This window comes from Echinococcus granulosus, assembly GCF_000524195.1.
Source record: "Echinococcus granulosus chromosome Unknown EG_S00016, whole genome shotgun sequence".
NCBI lineage: Eukaryota > Metazoa > Platyhelminthes > Cestoda > Cyclophyllidea > Taeniidae > Echinococcus > Echinococcus granulosus.
Genome location: NW_020170396.1, coordinates 1,099,503 through 1,123,355, shown reverse-complemented (window position 1 = coordinate 1,123,355; position 23,853 = coordinate 1,099,503). Strand labels below are relative to the sequence as shown.

At 38.9% G+C, this 23,853-nt stretch overlaps 1 protein-coding gene across 1 annotated transcript in view; it reads left to right on the top strand. All coding sequences in view use genetic code 11, as the record gives it.

The window, feature by feature from the left end:
• Window positions 1–23,853, top strand: part of EGR_03248 (Potassium/sodium hyperpolarization-activated cyclic nucleotide-gated channel 4) — a gene marked incomplete at both ends in the record, with an annotated part of 32,699 nt that overhangs the window by 3,356 nt on the left and 5,490 nt on the right. The window contains 7 exons of the mRNA XM_024492497.1: window positions 1,917–2,080; window positions 3,034–3,204; window positions 5,739–5,836; window positions 6,987–7,136; window positions 7,873–8,091; window positions 10,558–10,704; window positions 13,166–13,409. Coding sequence (XP_024353171.1) covers window positions 1,917–2,080; window positions 3,034–3,204; window positions 5,739–5,836; window positions 6,987–7,136; window positions 7,873–8,091; window positions 10,558–10,704; window positions 13,166–13,409 — 1,193 coding nt within the window. The remainder of the gene's footprint in view (window positions 1–1,916; window positions 2,081–3,033; window positions 3,205–5,738; window positions 5,837–6,986; window positions 7,137–7,872; window positions 8,092–10,557; window positions 10,705–13,165; window positions 13,410–23,853) is intronic.

Sequence of the window (23,853 nt, the reverse complement as noted above, 5' to 3'; positions counted from 1 at the left end):
CCCCTGCTTCTTCGACCGCTTCATTTGTCATGTAAAAACGCGCCGTATGCTTTGGATTGTTTACCCAATGATTGATTCGCCATTTGCCGAGTGCACCATGAACGTACACATCATCTTCATTCGTCCTCCCACTGCTCTCTCTTTCTAAGGCACACACTACTTCATCTTACTTTGTGTGTGCTTGTGGTTGACAGCAAAAGGGGGATTCAGTGGTAATTGCTCACTTACAGAAGACCAGTTACGCCTAACACCCATCCACTCGATCTAACACAAAACAACTGGAAGGCGAGCAAGAACAACGCGCTTTAAAGAAACAGTCAGAACTAGTGAATGCTCATTACTGCAGGGCAGCAGGAGATTTTGTTCCTTTATGTCACCATTTATTCGACCCATGAGCTTTACATTTTAGGGATGGTGGAAGAGAATGAGGGAAATGAGTTTCTGCCCAGCCCTCATCCTCGTCCTTGGCTTCATTTAAAGTATTACCCTGATTACATGCCTCCAAGTAGTGCTTATCAAATTTGCTTGGCATCAGACAGTTACATGTGATGTAAACAGTCCAGAAGCAAAAGTGAGGCAGACGTTGTGGCCGTCAGAGCTGGTTTGTTTGATTCCACAAACAGAACGGTTTGTGGAAGTATAGTTCGACTGAAAATTCTGCTGTCCCGTTGAGGATGAAAAAGTGCTTGTGAGACTGATTATTTCTACAAATGAAGTGATAGGGAAGTGTTCTGTATCTGCATAATATCTCTGCAGTAATTCGCGGTAATTTTTGGGTCTTCTTGTGCCATTCCTTTTACTTCAGTACCCTGGCTACAATGTGTAGTCAAGGTAAGCCTTTTCATAAAATTTCAAAAATGCTATACAACCATCATCGTGTTATTAAGCATGCATCCAACAACAGCGAAATGAGAATGCTAAGTAGGAGCGAGCCACTAGAGGTCAAATAGAGTTGATAGCAACATTATTCCATTTGCAAGCAAACAATCGTTCGTTCTATATTTTGAGACAAAGTCGCTTACTCGCGATTGGTGAGGTAAAGTAGTAGCACTGTAATTGCATATGCATATTTACCCCAATTTCATCGAGGTGGGTGTCATTACCAGGGTGGGGTTGTTAAAATATGTAAAGTTCTCGGTAAAACTTAATAATGCATATTAAGTTAGGGCCATGACGTAGGGTTAACGAATTGTATAACAAGAAATGAGGTAGGCCCTTTTCAATGGGTCTCTTATGCAAAGCAATGCAACCCGTAGCAGTTTAGGGGACATTTAAGCACCAAAAATGCATCTTCTGGCTCGAGGTGGACCACCTGAAATGTCAGCGTGTTTATTGCATACCGTCCATCGTTCACGACCTCGAGGTGTCGTGCGATGGGGTTACCTTTGAGTGTAAAATGCTCCTCTCGATCTACATGGGTTTCGTATGCTATTAAAAACATCTAAGATACGGCGGGTCCTGAAGCATTTCTGATGCAAGTCTTTTGGTGTCAAAGTAACAACTTTAAGTGAGGTATTACTCTTAAACGTGCTTCCCTGTTTATGCCCAAATCGCATTTACCCGAACGATAGTGTTTTCCGAATGCTCGCTACCTAGTTGAAAGAAATCATCAGTTTGTGCTTGTTTGTCGAAGCTTGTTAGATTGTCAGACAAAACATTTGGGCCAAAATATGACCAATCCTCCGATCTCAATTCTCACCGAATGTATTCTTATTTAACATTTGAGATTTCGTAATTTAAAAGGACTGAAGTAAATTTTCGAAGGCATTAAACACCATCAATTTGTAGATTTTGGCAAATGAAATGCTTCGTAAGTCATTCGTGCATAGCGCGCCATTCTATATAGGGGAGGGAATAAACCATTCCTTCTTAATGTGCACTGTCTAGTTAATTTATTTTTACATGCTGCTTTTTAGATTTTACTGGGACTTGCTGATGCTCGTTTTGCTCATTGCGAATTTGATCATACTTCCAGTTTTCATCTCATTTTTTCTTGAAGACTTGGGTTTTCAGGCAATATGCTTCAACTGCGTCTCCGACACCATCTTCCTTGTAGACATTGTTGTGAACTTTCGAACAGGTCAGTATGATTATTTTGTAATTATTCGCAAGAGACCTGTTTGGAATCATTTGTTGTCGGATAAAAATTTGGAACTTAATAGAAAATGAGGCTTCACATGCATGGAAGGATAAAAGTGCCCCGTAAATAATATTTGGTTTTCAAAACACTTAAGCAGAAGACGATAAAAGACGGCAAAGTGGCTGACAGATCCTTCTCCTTATTTGTACGCTTTATACTGAAAGTGTAGTGCTGTACTTATAATCAATGTTAATGACTTGGATGCTCCCAGTGGTACGTATTGTATCCATTTAAGGCCAAAATATTACCAAGCAAAATGTTATTTATTCAGAATTTACAAATACAAGTAGCATTCCTCTTAACATCATGTGCTACAAATAAAAAGAAAATATGTGGACTAGCTAGCAACAAAAGGAATTTGTTAATTAGGAACTAAGTCCTTCTAGTCTGCCTGAGTACCAAGGCGTTAACTTCTGCACCTATTGTGATCCAATTTTTACATGAGGCAGGACCAGAAGTAGTCGGATTGCACCTTCTTTATGCCTTTTTTTGTATACCCGGAAAACTGGCTAGGAATAGCATACAGATGTTGTAGTGAATCCAGTCAAATGTTCACTGGAGCTAGAACGATTGCGCCATCCAAATGAATGCGCGGCCATCACCGATTAGTTAAATGAGTGGCCTCACTTTTAGCAACGAATGTTAAAATAAATCCCATCGCAATAATTTTTGGAAAATTTATCTTCTGAATGCCATTTTACATATCGTAGGTGCCATTAAAGTATATGCATCATAGACGTCAATGCCAAATCCCGCTTAATTTTATTTCAGAAAACTTTTCATCACGTAAAAAAGACTTTGATAGAACCACTTTCATATTTAAAAAAACTCTGATTACTAGTTTTAACCATCGGCTTGATGTAATTTACTTTGAATCTTTTTTTACTTTAAAGGAATTTTGACCAATCAGTTTGCCGATGAGATTATCCTGAACCCCAAGAAAATAGCTAATCACTACCTTCGTACGTGGTTTGCACTGGATTTCATAAGCTCCATTCCACTTGATTATATTTTCCTACTGCTCAGTGATGAGGCGAAGGCTCGATCTCACCTCGTCAGCGCTGGTTCGTTCTCCTTTCTTCCTCGTCCTCTCCTATGCCAGCAGCATTCAATGCTGCTTTATATTCATTGGTTTTGTCAATGCTCCACGCTTTCATTTTTCTGCTTTAAGGACGCTACCAAGGTCTATTTTGTTTCAAGGGGTTAAGTTAAGGATAGGATTCCAGGAATTGTTAGGATTTGGTTAAGGCTGCAAAATTGTCAACATTGTTTGAGTTGTCTAATTTGGATGTTGTGACAAACTTACGAGATGTCACAAGTCGAGGATTTTTACTGGCTTTTCACTCTGCCTCAACTTTTATGCAGATAAGTAGAACTGCTAATCATACTCGATGATTTCCATAAGTTCATTGCATTCAGGTTAATCTAATATAAGGATGATAGCAATTTGAACCTTCAAAAGTGATTTTAGGCTTTGTAAATAAGACGGGATAACTTCTAGTAATTGATAGTTTTGGTGACGATAAAGTAAGCAATGAAACGTTTATCTCTTTTTTTTAAAAATGTGGGTGAAGTTTAGCCCAACCATTTAGATGTTATCGAGTTAATACAAATGGCGCTTTTAACTCATCACAAGTAAATGGACATTGGAACCTCGCACAAATGGTCATCCCAGCCCTGAATAGCAATGCAGTAGGAGGTGGCTCCTCAACCACGCTGTAGTTAAATCCAAGTCACACCAACATTGTGTATAGAGGATGTTCTCAGTATAACTGTTCCACTGCAATCCCTGCGCTTGACAAGTCAAATTTTAAGATGAATACTAACCTTGTCATCACAATTGAATATCGTAAAGGGAAATGGCTCTTACAAGCGTCTAGCCAAACAGGAAAGCAGACAACTCTGCTGAAGAACTTTTTACATGCAAGCATGTTGATGATTGCTACTAAGTAAGTAGAGTGTTTCGACGATCGGAGGAGGTGGAAGTCAACGGTCAATTGTTATCTGGAGAAATATACCAAAAATGCGATGCTCTATGAATGCAGAATTGCAGCAGGCGGAGCCGCAAGAACGACCATTTCGAGGAAAAAAGTATTGCAATAGCAAGCAATTTACAGGAGTGACCTTAATTTACGCAATGCTTGCATTCGAATTCATCACCAAGCCTTACCTACAAAATCCACCGACGCGGTTTTGTGATTCCCGCCTTGCGATTCAAAATTTACTATCAAACAGACAGAATACTCGAAAAACGGCTTTATGAACTTAAATAACATGTAGGTTTTTCTCCGCATTATTTTGATTGAACCTTAGGGAGAGGTAGTTGCAGATATCTTTCTCGCTGAATTTTTCCAACAGTAATTCTGCGCGATGCGTAGGCGTTGGAGGGTAAATTTGAACCACCTTTCGGAAATGGGTGAAAAACAATCTCCATTCACTTTATGACGTGATGTTGAATCATTTATACCGCTGAACTATTTCAGCTTCTACTGAGTTAACAGACAACTATATTTCTCTGCAGAAGCTTACTTAAATTAAAAATTAAGTAAAGTGAAATGAGGCTTTCATTGCTATTAATAAAAGTGCTAATGAGGATTTCTATTATGCAAGCCTGGAACAGTGGCATACTCAAAAAATCTGGCTCGTCATAAATTATTTGATTATATTTGAAAAAGTATGAGTGCTGAATTGGCCAAAGTGGTAGACTAACCTGCTGCCTTCATCCATCGCCGCGTCATCTAAATAGATCCTAGCCAGGACTAAAGTATTTGCTATTCGCAAAATTTTTCGGACTGGAATAGGTTTTAAGAAGAATGACTTGCCTCCCCTCATTTTGACTTTATGGTAATTCCACCAATGTCTGTACACAAAACTCATTAACCAGCTTATCATTCTCTACACCATTCCTCACTTTTTGTCTATCAAATGTGCAAATTAAATTACACATTTAGCTCCAATCCTAAATACCACCCGAAAGTAGTAAGCAGTTGTATTTTAGCTTGTTAATCAGCCACACGTATCTGCTGGTCATGCTTAGTACAAGGCACCATGGATAATCAGTTATTAAGCCTTTTCTTAAAAAATGCGTCACTTTTTACCCAACAATACCTGAAGGATTAGACGCTATATTTGAAGTGATTCGAACAAATGCTTTGTTCTCACAAAATGACGGAATGCGCACGCACATCTCCGTCACTCCACTTGGTCATCGCCTTCATTTGCGTGCTTCCATGGCCTGGGAAAGTAGAACGTTGATTTTTAGAACCAAGAATGACTTTGAAAGACCTTCAAAGCATTAGTTTGAAACAAGTATTGCTTCAATGGTGGCGGAAGTTATTCGTGACCCGTTGGAGATGTTGTTGCCAAAACTAAACTTAGTCGTTTCTACAGGGGCAACACATTAACAAATATTGACTAAACTCTAAGAAAATTTTGCACCATTTGCGATGTCATAAAAAGTTATTATTCACAATTCACCACAAGTACTTTTTTAAATATTTTTACTGCTAACTATCCCCGTCGCCAACTGCCACTAAGGCTACTTTTCCTCTACCCCGTTTTCGGCATCTCCAAACGCATTGCTGATTCACCTTTACAGGTCGCGCACTCCGAATTCTCCGGCTCGTCAAACTCCTCGGCCTTCTGCGTCTTTTAAGAATCACTCGTCTTGTTCGTTACGTCAGCCAATGGGAGGAGGTTTGTCCACTTCAATTCGTCCCTATATGCCACCTCTTTTCTTTCCACGAACACAACACGTAGAAGCACCAAGGAAGAAGTCAGAGTAACACCATATTTTTTCACTATACACAAGATTTTACGGTCCTTGGTGTCTTACACACCATCTGCATGTGACATGTAGATGTGCCGGCCTCTAGGGAGTTCAAACTAACACTCACATTTCCTAGCTATTCAAGCGTTGATTTTTTGGCATTTCCGAATGACATTACTTACGTGTATCGGTCAAAAAAGTACAAGGCACAAAAAGCAGTCAGTCTTAAAAAGTGGACAATTGCTTTGTTTAACAGTGCTTTTTTAACAAACTTGGAGATCGAAAATTCTCCTTTTTTCATTTCTCGCACACAGGTGATGCACAGATGCTGTCATTTCGCACCATTTTATGGCTCATTTAAAATTGCATTTCCCCACACACACCCCTTCAGGAGTGGAATGGAACAGTCCGATTGGGTTTTAAAGTTACCACGCTCAGCACATAATCATTTTGGAGGTTATTTATTTTTGAGTCAGAATTACAGGGTTATGGGAGCCTAAGTAACGCCTCGGCATATTAATTTCCTAGTACCGCGAATACTAACTTTCTTCTTTGTGACAAATCTTGTTAGCATCACCTTGCAGCAGAATTACTGGAAACGAGTAGGGACTCCTGTGCTCTTGGTGACTGTATCACTTAAAGGATATTTGGAATATTTTTCTACTGTTCAGTAGGTGGTAGGACCCACTCTCCCCCTCCCGCACCCGAAAAAAGGGGCGCAAACACAACAGCATTTGGTCACGCAACTAAGATATCGCTTCCCACTTTCGGGATGTGGAGATAATCGGGGTTGATTTTGTTGCTGGTTTGGTTATTTACTATTTCCAGTCGTAATGGCATATCAAGGCAGCAGCAGAAATTATGCATCGCGATGCCTAAATCCACAGCTTTTGACTTCACTTTGTCTGGCACCACTAGCTGCTACATCAGTTGGGTGTCTGAAGGTAGAGCAGGAAACAGTCAATTCTTAATGTGCATGAGGCTAGGCTAGATTATCATTATCTTATTAGAAGACCGAATTTGGAAAGTGGTTTTAGTAGAAACTGTCAAAGCCACAGTCTATTTTACTTTCTTTAGTTTCTCAACGTGGCCAACAAGTTTATGGGCATTTTTAACCTGGTTTTGTTGATGCTTCTCCTTGGACATTGGAACGCCTGTCTGCAGTTCTTCATTCCGATGCTCAACAACTTCCCCGTTGACAGTTGGGTGATTAAGTGCAAACTAAAGGTTTGTTTAATTATTCCTACAAAAGTGGCGACTGCAAATAGTCATTTGAACATTCTTAGTAGTTAATTTTAAAAGCTAGTTTGAACGAATAATCCGTTTGGCTATTGATGCTCTATCCTACCACTGTTTGGGGAATGCGGCTATCACTAACAAACATTTTTCAGCAATAATTTGAAAATTTTGATGAAAATGATTGCCTAGGTCTACCACTACGGCAATTATCTATTCTACAGATTTAATTTTTAGCACTCACTGACACGCACTTTGTGAGGCCCAAAGTTGGCATGTGGGCAACCCGACATTAGTCGTTCAGTAACTCTCATGAATTCATTTCAAGTGTTAACAGAGAAAAAAATGGGTGTCAGTTTTGCTTTTCTTTGTATCCTTTCCGAATTTAGCATTTTTGAAGATTTTACGTGCACATAAATTATTAGTACTTTTTTTGACATTCTTGAGACAAAGTTTCCTGCTAGCGTTAGTTCGAGATCACCGTCAAGCTTTAATTCCGCTCTGTATTTGACTAATCAAAAATTTTATTCAGCTTTACAATTTTTAATGTAAGGGGCAGTGTCAATAAACTCCAACATCCCTTCTATGCTTCCACTCATGGCCTGTCTACGATTATTTAGGTTATAAATGTCCCATTCAATTTCCACATTAGCAGGAATAGTGAATTATGAACCAGAGTGGAGAGTTCTGGTGCAGGCTCACACTAAAGTTATTGTCATTTACTCAGGATGCCGGCTGGTTTGAGCAGTACACATGGGCTCTATTTAAGGCCATGTCACATATGCTCTCCATTGGTTACGGACGCTTTCCCCCTACAAGTCCAGGTGAAGCCTGGATCACCATCATTAGCATGATGACCGGATCCACTTGCTATGCCCTCTTCGTTGGTCATGCTGCAGCTCTCATCCAATCATTCGATTGCTCAAAAAAGATGTACCGAGAGAAGGTAAGGATCCTTTTATCCTTACAGCATATATGCGTATCCAAGTGTACATAAAAGGGTATTTGTCAGGCAGGCAAAGCCAACTCACAAAGTAAAACCTGGAAATATGGGGCACAAGGAGCATTTATTTATTGATAAATATCATTTAGGCAATGGGTGGGTAATCACCAAAATATACCATTTATACTGGGTGGGATAGCTTTGAGGAATGTGAGTGACCTGATCTATAACTAGTTCTAACAAAAAGCCACCCCAAGTCCTCATATATTGCATACCAGAAGTTAATCAGAACTCTTATGATAATTAAAGCAATGTTTTGGGGAATTGCCCACACTTATCACTGTAACGCGTGCTTACTGAGGCGAGCACTTTCTTATTACCTTGTAAGGCGATCCGCGTAATTTACTTCGCCACCATTAGGCTGGCGGTATAAACAACTATTCTCCGCGCACAAATGACTATTTCACAAGTATTTTAAAAGGTAACGAACTGAGTAGAAGTGAAATAAAGTACTAGTGTCAAGTTTGTTTTGGAGGTATTGCAAAGCATCTTGAATAAGGAGAGATATTGTCTTTAGAACAGAGTTTATGCTATAAATAATCAAGTGCCATTACCTCGTGAGTTGAGTTGTTGCCATCAGCTCTCAGTTAACTGGTAGAAAATCAGCTAAAAAGCAGAAAAACATTTCCGTTTTAGGCTAAGATATCATCTTTGCACACTGGGTGTGGGTAGGAGCAGTCCGCCCATGATTGTTGAATGCGTAATTATTTTAGAGAGTAAGCTCATATGAATTAGCAAACCTAGCCAAAGTTCCATGTTTTAACTTGATAGTTTCTATTTAGACAGGAATTTGGCCTCACTATAAAGGGAAGGACTGATACACCGTTCCGTAATGTTCACCAGAGTCGGCGCCCGAAAGCGGTCTTATCAGCATAAAAATGGACACATACGTTAGTGTCAGTAAGCTAATTAAAATTCGGACCGATGATTTATAACCTCTGCACTGAGGGTTGACAGTATTTGGTAAGAGAAGGCTCATTAACTTTGTGCCAAGCGGTGCACCCGATTTCGTTGGTCCAGTAATGCATTTCATCAGGCCTCTGCTTGGCATCCCGACTGCTCTCTCTTAAACCAAGGAAGGAATGTATGGCTTTACAGTCACACACTTCTACCTGTCAGTATTTGCTAATTGAGCATATTACTCATTCCCCTACTTGGATATTAAATTATTACCTGAGTCTGCACAGGCAACTTTGTGGAATTTGTTTCTCGATTCTCTAAAGTGTTCCACCCTCCATGATGATTTCTCCCTCGAAAAGGTGAGTTTTCTACTAAATAATACTATGGGAGTTCGGAAGGATCCCCGAAAGTTTAGGCAAACTTATATTTTATGCGGTGGATTACTTCAGGTCAGTGAAACAAAATTGCCACATTTGTCTGGACTTTCATATGGCTGGTGATGATCGGCAGGAAAAAGACGAAAAAAGTGTCAACTCAATTATTAGGAGCTCCAAAGACTCCTAATTGTATCGCTTCAATAATTTACCTATTGACTGAAGCAGAGTTGATGGTTCATTTTTAGTTTAACAAAACATCGGAAAAGTGGATTCTGCTGTGCTCAGACTGCCATTAGTTTGAATTTTGTAAACATGTTAGTGTTTATCCCATTTCAGATTTGGGAATGGGGCTCTGATTAGATTCATCGTTTGTTCTTCGCTTTCAGCTCCGTTCTATTAATATTTTTTTATTCGGAAAGGTAAACATCTTGCCTCCCGTTTGTACAACATTTCTTAGTTTCTTCGCTTAATGTCAGGAAACTGATAGCGATCTCCCAGTTGTGTAGTAATACCTCAAGAGCCGATATCGCACCGCGATCTTGATCAAGTAGGGCCATCTAATGACCACTTTCACCGTTGATGAGTTGCCACAGTTTTGCCCTCCAGAGGATTATGAAGCCTGCATTGAGCTCTGGCACTTTTGTAAAATATGGCATCCAGAGGCGAAAAGTAGAAAATCGTCCAAATTTCCTTCAACATGATTTAATTCCTTATAACCACACGAAATTTAATACCACCAAAGTAAAGTAATTCCAGAAGGATATTTTGACCCACCTGTTTCTGAAAACATTTTTAAGAAAGGAATGCAAAAATTGACTTGTGAAGTATTTTTACTTGGCTCCAACTGCGGGGGTTTTCCACCAACTTTTCAAACAGTTTTTTTTCTCCCTGATCTGGAAACTGTATGGAGGGGAATTTCACAACGGCTTTTTAACATAGATGGAATCTTAGAAAGCGAAAAATACAGGTTTTTTCATAGATTTAAACAAAAAAATTGTGTTTTCATTTTCAAATGGAGGTGGGAATCGGAACTGTCAGGTGAATTCGCACAATAACGTGTTTTTCCATTAAGTATGCATCTGATTCGGCGTTATCTTTCCCTAATTTCATTTTCCTGAATTTCTTCTTCCAGTTCAAGCAGGTGGAAGAGTACATGGCGTACCGCAAGTTGCCGCGGGTTCTTCGACAGAAGATTGCCAACTACTATGAACACCGATATCAGGGTAAAATGTTCAACGAGGTGATCATCTTGGATGAGCTCTCGGAATGTCTTCGAGAGGTGGGGAGTAGTTTTTCACCTTTCCTGTTTTCTTACTTTCTTGCTTTAATTTCACAAGTCTCTTCTCTTCCGAAACCAAAAATATCAGGATTATCATAGTTGCGCTAACGCCAGGCCTCCATTGTAAGCCGTCCGTTCATGAGATCATGTCGAATTTGTGCTTTTATCAGAACAAAAGGATCCCCTACAGGATTCTTTTTGCTAAGGGATAAAGTTTTTTCCTCACCTGCTTCCATTATAGTCTGGCTATTTAAAGGTAATTTTTCAATTGATTCTATTTATCGTTCCATTAAGACCTTCCAAATGTTGTTCAAAATTTTCGCTTAACTTTAAACGTGATTTTGCAGTCACATTTAGCTTTTCTACATAATGATTTCCTCAGATTATTTCAATTAAGATTTATTTGAACTTTAAAATCGTGCAATATTTTAAGCACTGTGTTGACAACTAGCTGTCGATCTCCGAATTGGTTGGAAATGCCTCTGGCGTTGTTGATGGCAGAAATTCTTCAGGTGCATGAAACCTACCTTTCTGCACTTTGTTGTTGGCATGCTGCACCGACTCTGTTCATCCGTACTTAAGGTCAGGCGCGAAAATGCAGCAAATTCTTGACCCTGCGTACTCCCTCCTTCCGGCGTTATTGCCACTTTGACCTAAAGGACGCCAGGTTATGTGTTCTCTCCGTAGAGGCGACGGCAGAAACACAAGCACTAACGAAATTTGCCGTCGTTCCATCCCTCCCACCTACTGTCACATAAGATTGGTGAAAATCTAACTTCTAAAAAAGCGGAAAAAACGGGGACCGGGATTTTATATTCGACCCTAAAATCTCTTCCATTCCAAAGAACACATAAATCATACAATTTTTGACATTCCAAGTAAGCTAATGTTGATGCACAAATACTTCCGGAGAAAAGACAGTTTGGTGGCTTAATTTACTTCAACGAGATTACCTACTTTCTTTTTGATAATTTAATAGAACCCCGCAATTTATCCCTTTAAATGGCTCAAAAACGGAAACTGGAGGCTCCTCATAAATACCTCGAAAGTCTAATTCCACTTCCCCATGCATCTCTACTTCAACTGGAGAATTATTTTTACAGATCTCTTGTCCTGTCAACCACACCATTTAGGTTAGTGAACCGTTAGTCTTCGGGATGTTGAGAATGTTTGCCAGATCCTACGGTGTCTCTTGCATTTACGAGTGGCAACTTTTTATAGAGGCACACGTTTATCTTCATGAGGTTAAAATAGCTGCCACTAAGACAGGAGGAGGGGAGTGAAGCGCCTACCTACTGCATGAATGTTAAGCATTCATCGATGCATTTACATTCTTAATTCTCCTAGACCATACCTCATATCTCTTCTCCATAAATTCTTTATTTTGTGAGGTAATTGTCACAACTTCACCTGCATTCAGTTTATTTTTTGCTTTGCGTGATCCCTAAAGGATTTGTCTGCTTTGGAATCACTTTTGCCTGTTCTCCTGTTTAACGTGACAGTCATGAAATTTGTGGCAGCTCTAAGTCCGCATTTATCACAGATTCCCCATTTTTTTGCAATCTTGGTTTATGTTAACGGGCCTTATTCCATCAAAGCGAGCCTGTGTGCATATTAGTAATTATTGCCAGTTTTGTGACACAAAAAACCCATTTCTGCCATAAAATATGGACTACACGGAGAACCATTAATAAAAAACTTTGTGTGTATCCTTGAGTGTAAAAGGGGGGCAATATTAAATCATAACTAGTGCTTTGCTCATTCCAAATTGAGCACCCTATTCACTTTCACAATTTAATAATAAAAAATGCAGCAAAGTCGTATTTAGCGCTAATGACAAGAAACCCCCATTGTCTAGGGCACTTCATGTACTTTTCCGTTGAGGGATGCCTACTTTATCAGCGTCATTCCCGAAATCCTCCTTGTGTCCAATGCCAGAAAGGAGATGGCAGGTGTGACGCAGCGCCGAGGAGAGTGGGGCACTCAACAGAGTTGGGAAGATTCATGGGAGCAGTAAAAGGTGGCCATTAATTACACGAAGCTTTCGGCGCATTCTTTACCATTTATAAATGACAATTCAGATGCAATCAGGTTTCTTGTTCTGAGGGGTTTTTGTGTCCATTCTAATGCAGATGGTTTTTTTCTTGTTATTTTCCTTTCGAATGCCTGTTCGCCTGTCAAGAATTCACTAAACCTATCACCCTATGCAGTGTCTGCCTTCTAGAAGCGTCTAAGTTGTTGCGTTTTGTGGGTGGACGAATTTCTAAATCCACAAAAATAATTTGAATAAATATAAAACGCCTTTACCGAAATGGGTAAAATAGCTGCATCCATTCTCATGTCATACACATTCATACACGACGAATACTGTGGAAGGCTTAACTGAGGATGCATTCCTGTGATTTGAAGTTGACCCAGGAGGCTTGGAGCACCCACGTAATCTGCAGCTTCTGTCTTGCAGCAAATCGTGAATCACAACTGCCGAGCGCTGGTCGCCGCAGTTCCCTTTTTCACCTACGCCGATCGTCACTTTGTCTCAGAGGTGCTGATGCGGTTGAAATACGAGGTGTTTCAACCAGGTGACTGGATCATTAAGGAAGGTCAGATGGGGACCAAAATGTACTTCATCCAGGAAGGCGTTGTCGATATTGTTGACACCGATGGTCGTGTCGCCACCAGCCTATCAGATGGCTCCTACTTTGGCGGTGAGTACATCCACTCTCAATAATTACGTCAATTAGGCGGGGTTTTAGAACTGTTAACTGAGCATCAAACTCGTTCCAGTTCCTGCTTTAAATAAAAACTCAAATTTTTTGCTAAACGCAGTTTCTAGCGAAATAAAAAAGCATTATTATCCGAGGCCTTTATGATCTATAATGAATCACTTCAAATTTAACGTCGCCTATTTTACATCGCATTACTGGAAGCCGATTGTAATTAATCAAGCCTGTATTTTAAGCAAAATGTTGTCCTTATCTGCCAGAAAATACTATTTCCTGAATTTAGACAAACTTGGGAGAAGAAGAAGCAAGCTAGCAGCTGTTGATAGCAGCTTCTTTTTGAAAAGGCATGCTAAAGACTTTCTTATCGGTTTCATCAATTTGATGTACTAAAAGGAAAAAAAAACACTTTTAGCTAATGATATATTGCCTGTGCGTTAGCATGCTGGCTATTTGCTTTTCGCGTTTTAGGAGAAGTGATTTCGGTTGCGTAAAGTGAGTTCGTGGTGGAAAGTACTTTTGCACAGAAGTCAGCAAACACACAACGTGGAGTAATTTTTACGAGATCTTCCTCCTCTCCCGAGATTTGAGACATTTGACTATTAAGCGCGAAATGGTTACATTTTCAAGAAAATTGGCAGGCACTGTGACACAAAAAAGAATTGCCATTGGTTCCCACGCAGTAACATGCGCATCTTCTAGAAAACAGCCTATTTTTTTGTTGATTTTTGTTATGTTAATTATTTTTTGTGTTATTTTTTCGTACCACAAGGAGGGCTTACCTTGAACTGCTTCACCTAAAATCCTTTCGATTCTACTACATTGTCGTAAGATACTCTTTAACCTTCACAAAAAACATTAAATTCATTAAAATGACACGATTTTCTCTTTATTCTTCGCAATTCTCGATTGCCTTTGCAGTCCTCTATGTTGTTTGTTTGAACTTCACTGGCCTTCAACAAATAGTTTGTTAAAAGGAGTTATTAAAAACGCGCATGAAGCACTTCTTCTTCACAATGCGATTTTTTTTAATTTAAGAGGCTAAAAATCTTACTAGTATTAATTGCTCAATTGCTGAAAGTCCATATCCTGTGACTTTGGGATTAGGGGAACTATTTTTGCTCATACAGTTGGAAAAATCATCACCGCTTTTTTGTTTCACTATACATATTCAGTAATGGGGATTTTGCTCTGCTCGATATCACAAATATGATTTGATAGTTATTTACGGTCAATCGTACTCTCCCATACATTAACATCGCCATTGTACTTTTGTCCTCCACAAAAGCAAGCTATCTCAACGTCGAATATGACGCTGTGAATAATCAGGCAGATTATTTTGGGCAGTAAAATGACCAAAACTAGGGCGAAGAAAAACATTGTATTTAAGTAATGCCAATTCTAAATTCGCCCCTTGAATCGGCCATAGAGTTTAGCATATTTTCACCCGCCCTTATAGAAAAGGGGCGGTTTACAAGAAAGTGTAGGTTGGTTTTTTATCCCCATCAAAATTTGTATAGTTTGTACTTTAGCGTAAAGAAGTCATCAATGGCGTGGCTATCCTATTGAAACTTGGAATCTGTTCACGCACGTCAGTTGTTTTTTTAATTCCACATTGCTAATTTTTGGCAGCACTTGTGTCAACAACTTAACTATTTTGGCATGAAAATATTGAGGGATTGGAATAAATTTCGCTTTCTCAACTACTGCCTAGAAATGTCAATAATAATTTGTTGTTAGTTTAATCCTATTTCAAGTGAAGACCCAGTCAACTGAAGGCCCTTCTGTAGGTAAAGGATACAATACTGAGATGCATGAGTACCGAGACTTCCCGTTATACTGGATAAAATTCTAATTTAACGCTTTTGGTAAACAGCAGTAACAGCGGAATACTTGTAGGAAATTTACCCACTCCACAGAATCGCAGACTTTTATGCTAGCACGTATTCGTGAATCCTTCTCCCGGAATTTCAAAAGGAAGTAGAATTTTATTCGGCTTGAGTCTGTACAGTATGGTTGGACTGATTACTTTTTCAGCCATCAGTTAAGGAAATATTAAAGCTTCTCATAATTTAATATCCTTCTTGCCTTTTTACAGCAGTTACTGCTTAATGATAATGTAAATGTGATTTGGGAGGGAGTAATAATTGCTCTCCTCGTGATGACAAAGCAAATCATTGTTCAACTCAATAGCTCATTTGAATTACAGGGCAATTTGATCACACCAGTCAAATTATGGGATTCTCTTGACTACTTAAATTACACCATTCTTCTCTCATCATTTTTTCATTTAATTGCACCCTGATATTCCTAAAAATTGGGCAGTTCAACTTCTCTCTCAAGATCATAAGGTAGTGTCCTCTCTTTTTTAACGAGAGTGATTTATTAAGGTTGCTGCGCTGTAGGAATTTTGCTGCAGTACTAACTAATTATACTTTCTTGGGTGGAAAACAGTTGGATATGTAGACTTCACGATGCTATACATTTCTATGATTTGCTTCTTTACAAGCGACAATTCAACGTGCCCAAAATCTTCTGGACCTTATAGGGTTAGCCGACACTTTGACAGGTAGCACCATCATACTTTTCCGACTAAATATTCCAAAAATGCGCAGTACCCACCATCAGCCTGCCATAATTCCGTTTAAAGATCGCATGTTTAAGATAGGTCTGGTGTAAAATGTCTTAGTGTCGGTAATCTTGTGCAAGCCGTGCCCGTCAGACCGCATATTCTTTCCTCATCGTGGCGTCAACTGGTTTGTGTCACTATGAGAAACAAATGAAGTTACAGCATATAATGTGGGATGGAAGATTGTCACTAGATTCGTTTCTATTATTTACTACTTGGTCCAATTTTTCATAAATTCTTGGCACAAATATATGCTTCAAGTTAAATCTCAATTCAGTATTTTTCCCTGGATGCTTTATTCCCAAAATAAGCTCCTTCCTTTAATATATCTCAAAGCGTAACTATTTCTTCCGTACTTTGTTATTTTCAGCCAAAAATTGTCAAAATTACACTTTTGGAGTGTTTTCATGTCAAGATATTCATTATATATGAGGCTTTTTAGCCCCTATCTCGTAAGCTCGGTAAACATGAAATTGACGCTATACTATCAAAACATCCATCCATCTGTGGAGTTACCATTCAATCGTCAATTTTGAGCATGAATTTGTCATGAATTAAGCAATCATGGTAATATCTCATTCGTTTAAAGTTGCTTTTTGACACTAAATTTTACGTCAGGAATGCGTTTAAATTGACGAAATGACGTTACTCGTTAACTACGCGAATAAAACAGTCAAAAGACTAGCTCTTTCTCCATTTTATCAAAAACTACAAAGCAAACATTTTGTTCTACTTTGAGCGAAAATTTGACACAGATGTACAAAGGCGATGCTTGAAGCTGGACATAAGTGGAGCCAAGACACTCCCTTTTTTGCATCAAGTTAATGCCATTATTGCAGGCAGACTCAAGATGTCTTTATCATCAACAGCAATCTCCGCAATAACCTATTAATTTAGCTTCATAAATTGGCTACCCTGATGTTCGCCTTGCATTTCTTCAGTAATTATGCATATCTCAATGCGTTGCAACTACCTTTTACCGGCTCGAGGGCTGCAGTCTGCGTAGGCATACGGTCACTTCTCCCAAATAATAGTTTCATGCGATGTAGTATATATGCGATTGATTAAAAATGACGTGACTTTTTCCAAAAACCACTTCACAAATCCATATCCGCCTACGTCCGTGTTATCTACCAAATCCTCTCCTGTATACTGACTATGTTAATCTCTCTTGGTTGTTAATTCTAACTAAGGGGGAACAAGTGATGAACACTTTGTAAAAGGTTATGCCTCAAGCATGCCGAGATATTATTTTGAGTAATTGTATCCACTAAAAATTTTGCGTCACTTGATAAATGCGCAGTTTTTTTTCGGAGTCAAATATATGTCAGGTTGGAACGTCCCAGAAGCTGTGCATAGTACTAGTCAAATGTTTTCCTTCCCCTCGACTGGTAAAAAGACAATGGGGATCATCCTCTGCACACACTCGCAGGTGAATGGATGTTTGAATTACGTGTCACTTTTATTTACAACTATACGCAGTGCTCAGTGACAGCCGTTATAGTAGGAAAATCTGAGAAAAACTGGCTTTCTCTATGAAGGTTGCTCACTTTGTCAATTCCTTTCATCTTATTTGTTCATCGTCGTACCAAGAGCATCTATCAAGTAAACATTCCCTACCCAATTATAATGTTGATTTGTGAGAGCTCTACCATTGCCTGCAAATTGGAGGGTACTTTTTTTTCCAAGAACATCACATGTAACTGTGATTCAATTCATGGTTAGCATTTTACCTAAGGTAGCTCCCAAGTTTTGAGTTAAAGTAGGCGTTGAAGATAGTCCATCTATCTTCCATGTCAATGAGTCGTCTTTAGTTTGAGTGTAAGTGTCTGTTTAGGAGCCTAAGTAACCAAAAGTCCCGCGCTGAATTTATTTGACATCTTAACCCCCTTTTTTGTTATATCTTAGGGTCTTAAAGGGTGAGAATTTAAAACGAAACTAAGCAAAATCAGAATATGTAAACGCAGAAACCTTTCCCTTGCGTTCTTGTAACACTAACCGTTCCTCTCAGCAGTACCCAAAATTATCTCCTTCAAATGAAAGCCTCATGCTGCTGTTTTTGATCATCATCCCACTACTCGAGAAACTTTCATTACCCTTCAACGGTACCTATTTCCTTTCCAGGGCTTCTTATCTGCCACAGTTTCTACATAATTTATTCCACACCTTCATTTTCCAAGTCTTGGTAGTTAACGTGAAGTTAACTTCCATTCGTGGCGCTTTCGATATTCGTGCATCAGCTCAAGAGGGCGGGTTTCTCTTGCCATTACGGGCTGTTTTTCATCAATCAAACTATGACGGCAGTTGCATTTACCACGACATTCGTCCTAAGAGCGGATGAAGTAGTTCATAGCTTTGGCATATTTATGGGTTGAAAAATGTTTGTCCTCGTCAAGAAGAGTCTCACCTAAAAGGATTTTACCTTAAATGGCACAAAATTTACTAGGCTGAAATTTTCCACAACGATAACTTCGTCCGAAAAGGCGTTATTGCAGCACAATTTCCATCAATTGCGTAACCGTCGCAGTTCCTGCAAAATTACTGGCCACTTAATTCGAATGAATCGTAATTTTTTGTTGTTAGGGGTGGGCAAAACTCAGCTGAAAATGGAACTTCCTGACTCCAAGCGTTTGGTGTGGTCCTGTGAAATGTTACCGAAAGTATAAAGGCTTATTTTGAGTTACCTATCAATTTACATAGAATTTGACTTATACTGATGCCGAAATCTTTCATGATGCAGTAAACTTAATGTTCTCTTCAAAATGACTCCCTAGAAATATTCCGCTTTTGCAAGTTTGGCTCCGACTCATGGGTAGCGCGTTAGGCGTCTAAAAGGGGCACATTTAAGAGGGTGTGGTGATTTGCGAGAAATTGCATCTAAAAGCTAGCGCCATGAAAATTGAAGGAGTAGTAAGAATTCCTTAGATATGGGCAAAAAATGGGAGGATCCATTGTTAAACAAGCTCAGCTTGTACAAGTGGAGAGGTTGCAGGTGTTAAACCCTTCTGATTTGATGTAGTTTTTAGTTAATTGGGTTTTTTATATCCAGACAAAAAGTGTAGCACTCCTGATTAACTTCTTCGAGATGGTTATTTCCTTTCCACTAAAATAATCTAGTTTAATAAATACACCACCTTTGCAAGCAGTCGGTTGATTAGTCCTCTCAGCAAATTTTCGCACATTTTCCCTCTGAGAACTGTTAATTAGCTTTCTGTGCATTTCTATTCTCCGGGGATTTCATCACTGTTTGCATGGACAATTCGAGTGCTGAAAGTCAGTCCGCAGTGTTCGGTGTGTAGTCATATAATTAATTCCAAAAAAGTGGGGAAAGCATTCCCTTGTAAATACCGCCCGTCTTTGTACCCTCAAGTTCACCATTTAGGTATTTCGATCCATTAAAAGTGGTCTCATTTTTAGTGGGTTGATGCCAGCAGCGTGATTGAGGACTCGAAGCCATCAATTGCACACCGCTGAACCTCGAATTTGAGTAAATTTGCACCGTTTGCGTATTTTAGCAACCGAAAGGTATAAATGTGGTTTTTTTCGGCATCATCAAGCAAAACCTTTTTTGCATTAGAGAACCAAATGAGTTTTAGTAAACTAAAAGCTCAGAACTTTGGGTTTCTTTAAATATCTTTGTTTTTGGTCACAATCGGTCAAGAATTTTCTTTAGCAGATATTTAATCTGTTCAGAAAGCTTCTTTCAGGTTCGTCACATGTAGTTTTAACATACCCGGAGTAACATTCTTCTTATTTTCTTCACTCATGACTTGGATTTTTATGTGTGGATTGTTGAAATTCAAGGTGAATGGAATTTTTTTCAACATACAATCATATGCTACGTTGCAGATAATTTGAATTCACTAACTACCTTTGAAAAGGGCAGAAATTCCTCACATTATGAAATCGACAAAAACATTTTTTCAATACTTCCGGTGAAATACTCCAAAACCGTAAAATTTGAGAAGCGGCTTATAAAAGGGTGCCTTCAATAGCTTGCTAGTCGCTCGGGTAATTACATGCAAAATGCGCTTTAACCGGAGTTACTCTACTCCTAGGAAAATGCTTTTGATGTGGTATAGCGAAAAGGGGCCGAAATTTGGTGTAGGAAATAAACAGGTTAATGAGGGGTGGTAATAACAATCCAAAGGGCCGTAGGCGAAACAGAGGCATGGTCGGAGATGATTAATTAGACAGATCCCTCCTAGTGCTCTTTAGTCGGTTCGAAACATTGAGGTGAGATTATCAAAGTATAGCCTTAATGCAAATGTTTGCTTCACCGGTAGCTGTAAAAAGTGTATTTAGCAATATTTTTGCGGTTTTAGATTGGCAACGCCAGGCTTAATTTACCTACTTGAAGTGAGACCAAATCTGACAGAACTTTGGGATCATCACAACTGCAACGTTTGTATTGCCATCTTAGAGATAGAGACAATTGGAGAAAGAGGAGCTGAGTCGTGTAACAGATTGCCAAATGTTCTCAAACTTGACAAACTCTGTTTTCAGACGTGTAGATGGTTCTTTAACTAGCTTTCAGTTTAGGATTGTGGTTGTCAAAGCGGTCAGTAGTCATAAATGTCAAAACCTGGTGCTTCCAAACTACTTTGTTCTAAATTCAGTTTATCTGCCGTCAATCTAGAGTTGTAAACATTTCAAAATTCTTTTTTATAGTAACTACCCGGTTACTTAATGAGGGCAACGTCAAATAATCATTAGAAAATATCTAATTTTTAAAAAAGCAAGTTGCAGCAATTGGTATGATATTTTTAGCTGAGTATACCCATTTTAACCCTTCCGTTGGTATGCATGATCAGCACGAGCGTAGGATGTGAATGACATTTTCCGACCCCGGCAATAATTTGGCCCATTATGAGACTGCCTTGTCTGTTATGGCAGACCTGCTTCCTTACCGTTGGCCAGTCGAACGTACCACGTTTATTCTATGCGCCTAAATGACAAGCACTAGCCTGCCTACTGGAAATCCGTGCCTGTCGCTCTTAGCAAGTTCTTATCACATCCACCACTTTAGGAAAGTGTTTTGAGTTCCAAAGGTTTTTGCACTTTAATGATGCTTTCACCACATTAATAAATATGCAATATGTAAGAAATCTGCTTATTTTCTCTCATAGAGACTACACAATGATTGAAACTGGAATGCAATGTGTCGGAATGGTGTGAAAGTAATAAACTCATGGACGGTCGAGTTTTCCTCTTGCCTAATTTGATTATTCGCCTCCAAGGTGAAATAACCACATTACTTGATATTAACGCTAGAACGATTTTTCGCCATGCTTGGGTGATTCAAACGGAGACTATTGTTAAATGATCTCTTGAACGCAAGGAATATCTAAAATGGGAAAAACCAAGCTTGGTGGATGATTAGGGCTGCACATCTGTCAGTTTTACCATCGCAAGTTGATGGGCATAATTTCCGTCTGTGCTTGTAATGAAGATGCCCTGTGATTAACATGTACTCCCCTAAGGAAGGTTTATTTCCTCAAGTTTAGTAAAATTAGAATGTAAATTAAATGGAAGTCATCTAATGCAACGAGGAAATAGGTCTGGATGCACAAATTTAGGGCTTAAATACAGCGGCCCAATTTCAGAAATTCGCTCTAATGTGGCATGGATATTTTAGAACAACCGCAGAGGCTTTGCTGTCTTTTGAATAATTTAGTTGTTCTGGATCACTGAATATTCCTCTGGAAGCCTTAATAGACTTAAAGTTAGGCAATGCAAAAGTCTACTCATCCACTTTATAAATTGAATTTTAAGAATAGAGGTCAGGCTTTGTTCAGAATTTCAATTTGTTGTTTAGGTCGTATGGGCAGTCAGCTAATGAAATCTAAAGTCAGTCCTTTCTCTTCCTAGGATCAGCATAAATTTGTACGGAAGTTTTCACAAGTGTTCTTTTTAACAATTTCATTCTAAATTTTGATTTAAGTTACTTTTGTACAGAGGAATTTTTGGGGCGGCATCTCTTAGGTAAATACGGTTACTAAGAGGATGTTTTTATGTTCTGCATCTCGCAGAAAACCATGACTCTAATTTGGTGTTTAGCGAGGTTATTGCGCCCTAAAAAATGAGGTGCACTGGGGATTTGAGCTGGATGTCCTATAAAAATCTTTTAAAAATATGGTTTTTAGTTAAACAGTGACCTCGGAACTAATTTTACTGGAAGCGTCATGTGCTCGTTAAGAGGAGTGCTAAGAGCTACTTAAATAACGCATTGGTGGTCAAAAAGCACAGACTTTTCACTTTTTATAAAGAACTTGTAAAGGTTATTTTAAGATTTCCTTATATCAGTTGACTTGCAAACTAGGAGACGGGAAGAGTAATAGGAAGCGGTGTGTATTACTTTAAACAGGAGGACTTGGCTGGTTTTGGCTACACCAGGTTAATTTTTCTCTTGAATACATTGAATGCCCTTTTCATTTATAAAAGCAGTCAATAGAAGTAGGGACCCTGTAGAGATTTCCCAATCATTGATAGGACACGAGTCCTAAAGTAAAGCAACAACTTTACTAATGAAAAGTTTCACATTTACTAACTGGTCTGGAAGTCAACCTACGGAAACGTTGATTACAAGGAAATTGTAATTTCTGGTCTATAATTATTTTAAGAGCAAATTATATCCATACGGTGTGGCCATATCTTCATAAAGCTCAAAACATTTTTAATCATCGTGATATTTTGATATGCGAATACGTTGGAAACTAAAAAATTATCTTGTTGTAGGAGTTACGATAGTCTAGCTTTTTAGTAAGCACTTGTCTCTTATCTGATTTACATAGTTTTCGTGAAGGAATCTCCATTTTAATTAGGTGGTTTTCCTTCCGTCCGGCCTAATTATAACCGCTATTTTTTAACTCCTCACGTACTTTAAGTCCATTTTGATTAGGTATTCTTTTGGCAACAGCCGGAATGTCTGACTGCCCATGCAGCTCTCCACGGACTTACGAGACATGCGGTTAAAAAAGGCGTGGCCCAAAAGCACATCTGTGGCTCCGCTTTTGCCCAAAATAAAATATTATTGCATTTTCTTTGCAATGTTGCCTTTTAAATAAGATCCGCTGATGACGTCACGACTGTTCATAAATAACTTTGTGGAAAATTGTATTCATTAAGCCAAATAGGAGTGCAAATTATCATTCTTATTCACATGAAAAGCTAAACCTAAGGAAGTTTTCGATTCCCTGAAATACGTATGCCCAGTAAGGGTAGTGGTTTTTATTTTTAAAAAAATAGCATAGAAACCAGTGGGACTGTACTGTACTTGCTTAGTATAGCAGATTTATTTTAAATTGACTTCGTCAGTCAATTTCGGAAAGGTAGTATTTGTCGACTCAATGTGTACTGCGGTACTCCGTGTGCATCCTCTTGACCCTTATCTGTTATAGAAACATTATTACTGAACAATAAATACACCATTTACTCATGACTGCCCTATTTTAAAGTCGCTTAATAAGAATTAAGCCTGTCCATTTGTACTGTTTAGGGGCAAGAGAGTCACATTACTTAATGCATGCGCGATGAACACGCATAATGTAAAGACCGCATTATCCCTTAGGCTGAGATATTTATGGCTGTTTCAGGCTTTTGTTACCCTATACGATTATGTGCGAAGCCAGCAGTTATTTCGCTGATCAGATTTACAACCGAAGTTGGTCAAGGCGTATTTATAACATGCATGGAGGTGAGGATGCCTCTAACAAACATAGTTCTACACCAGGTAACCAAAAAGTTTGTGTTTTTGAATGGAGTCCTCTCCCCTGACTTGTTGTAATCTTTAGAAGCTTG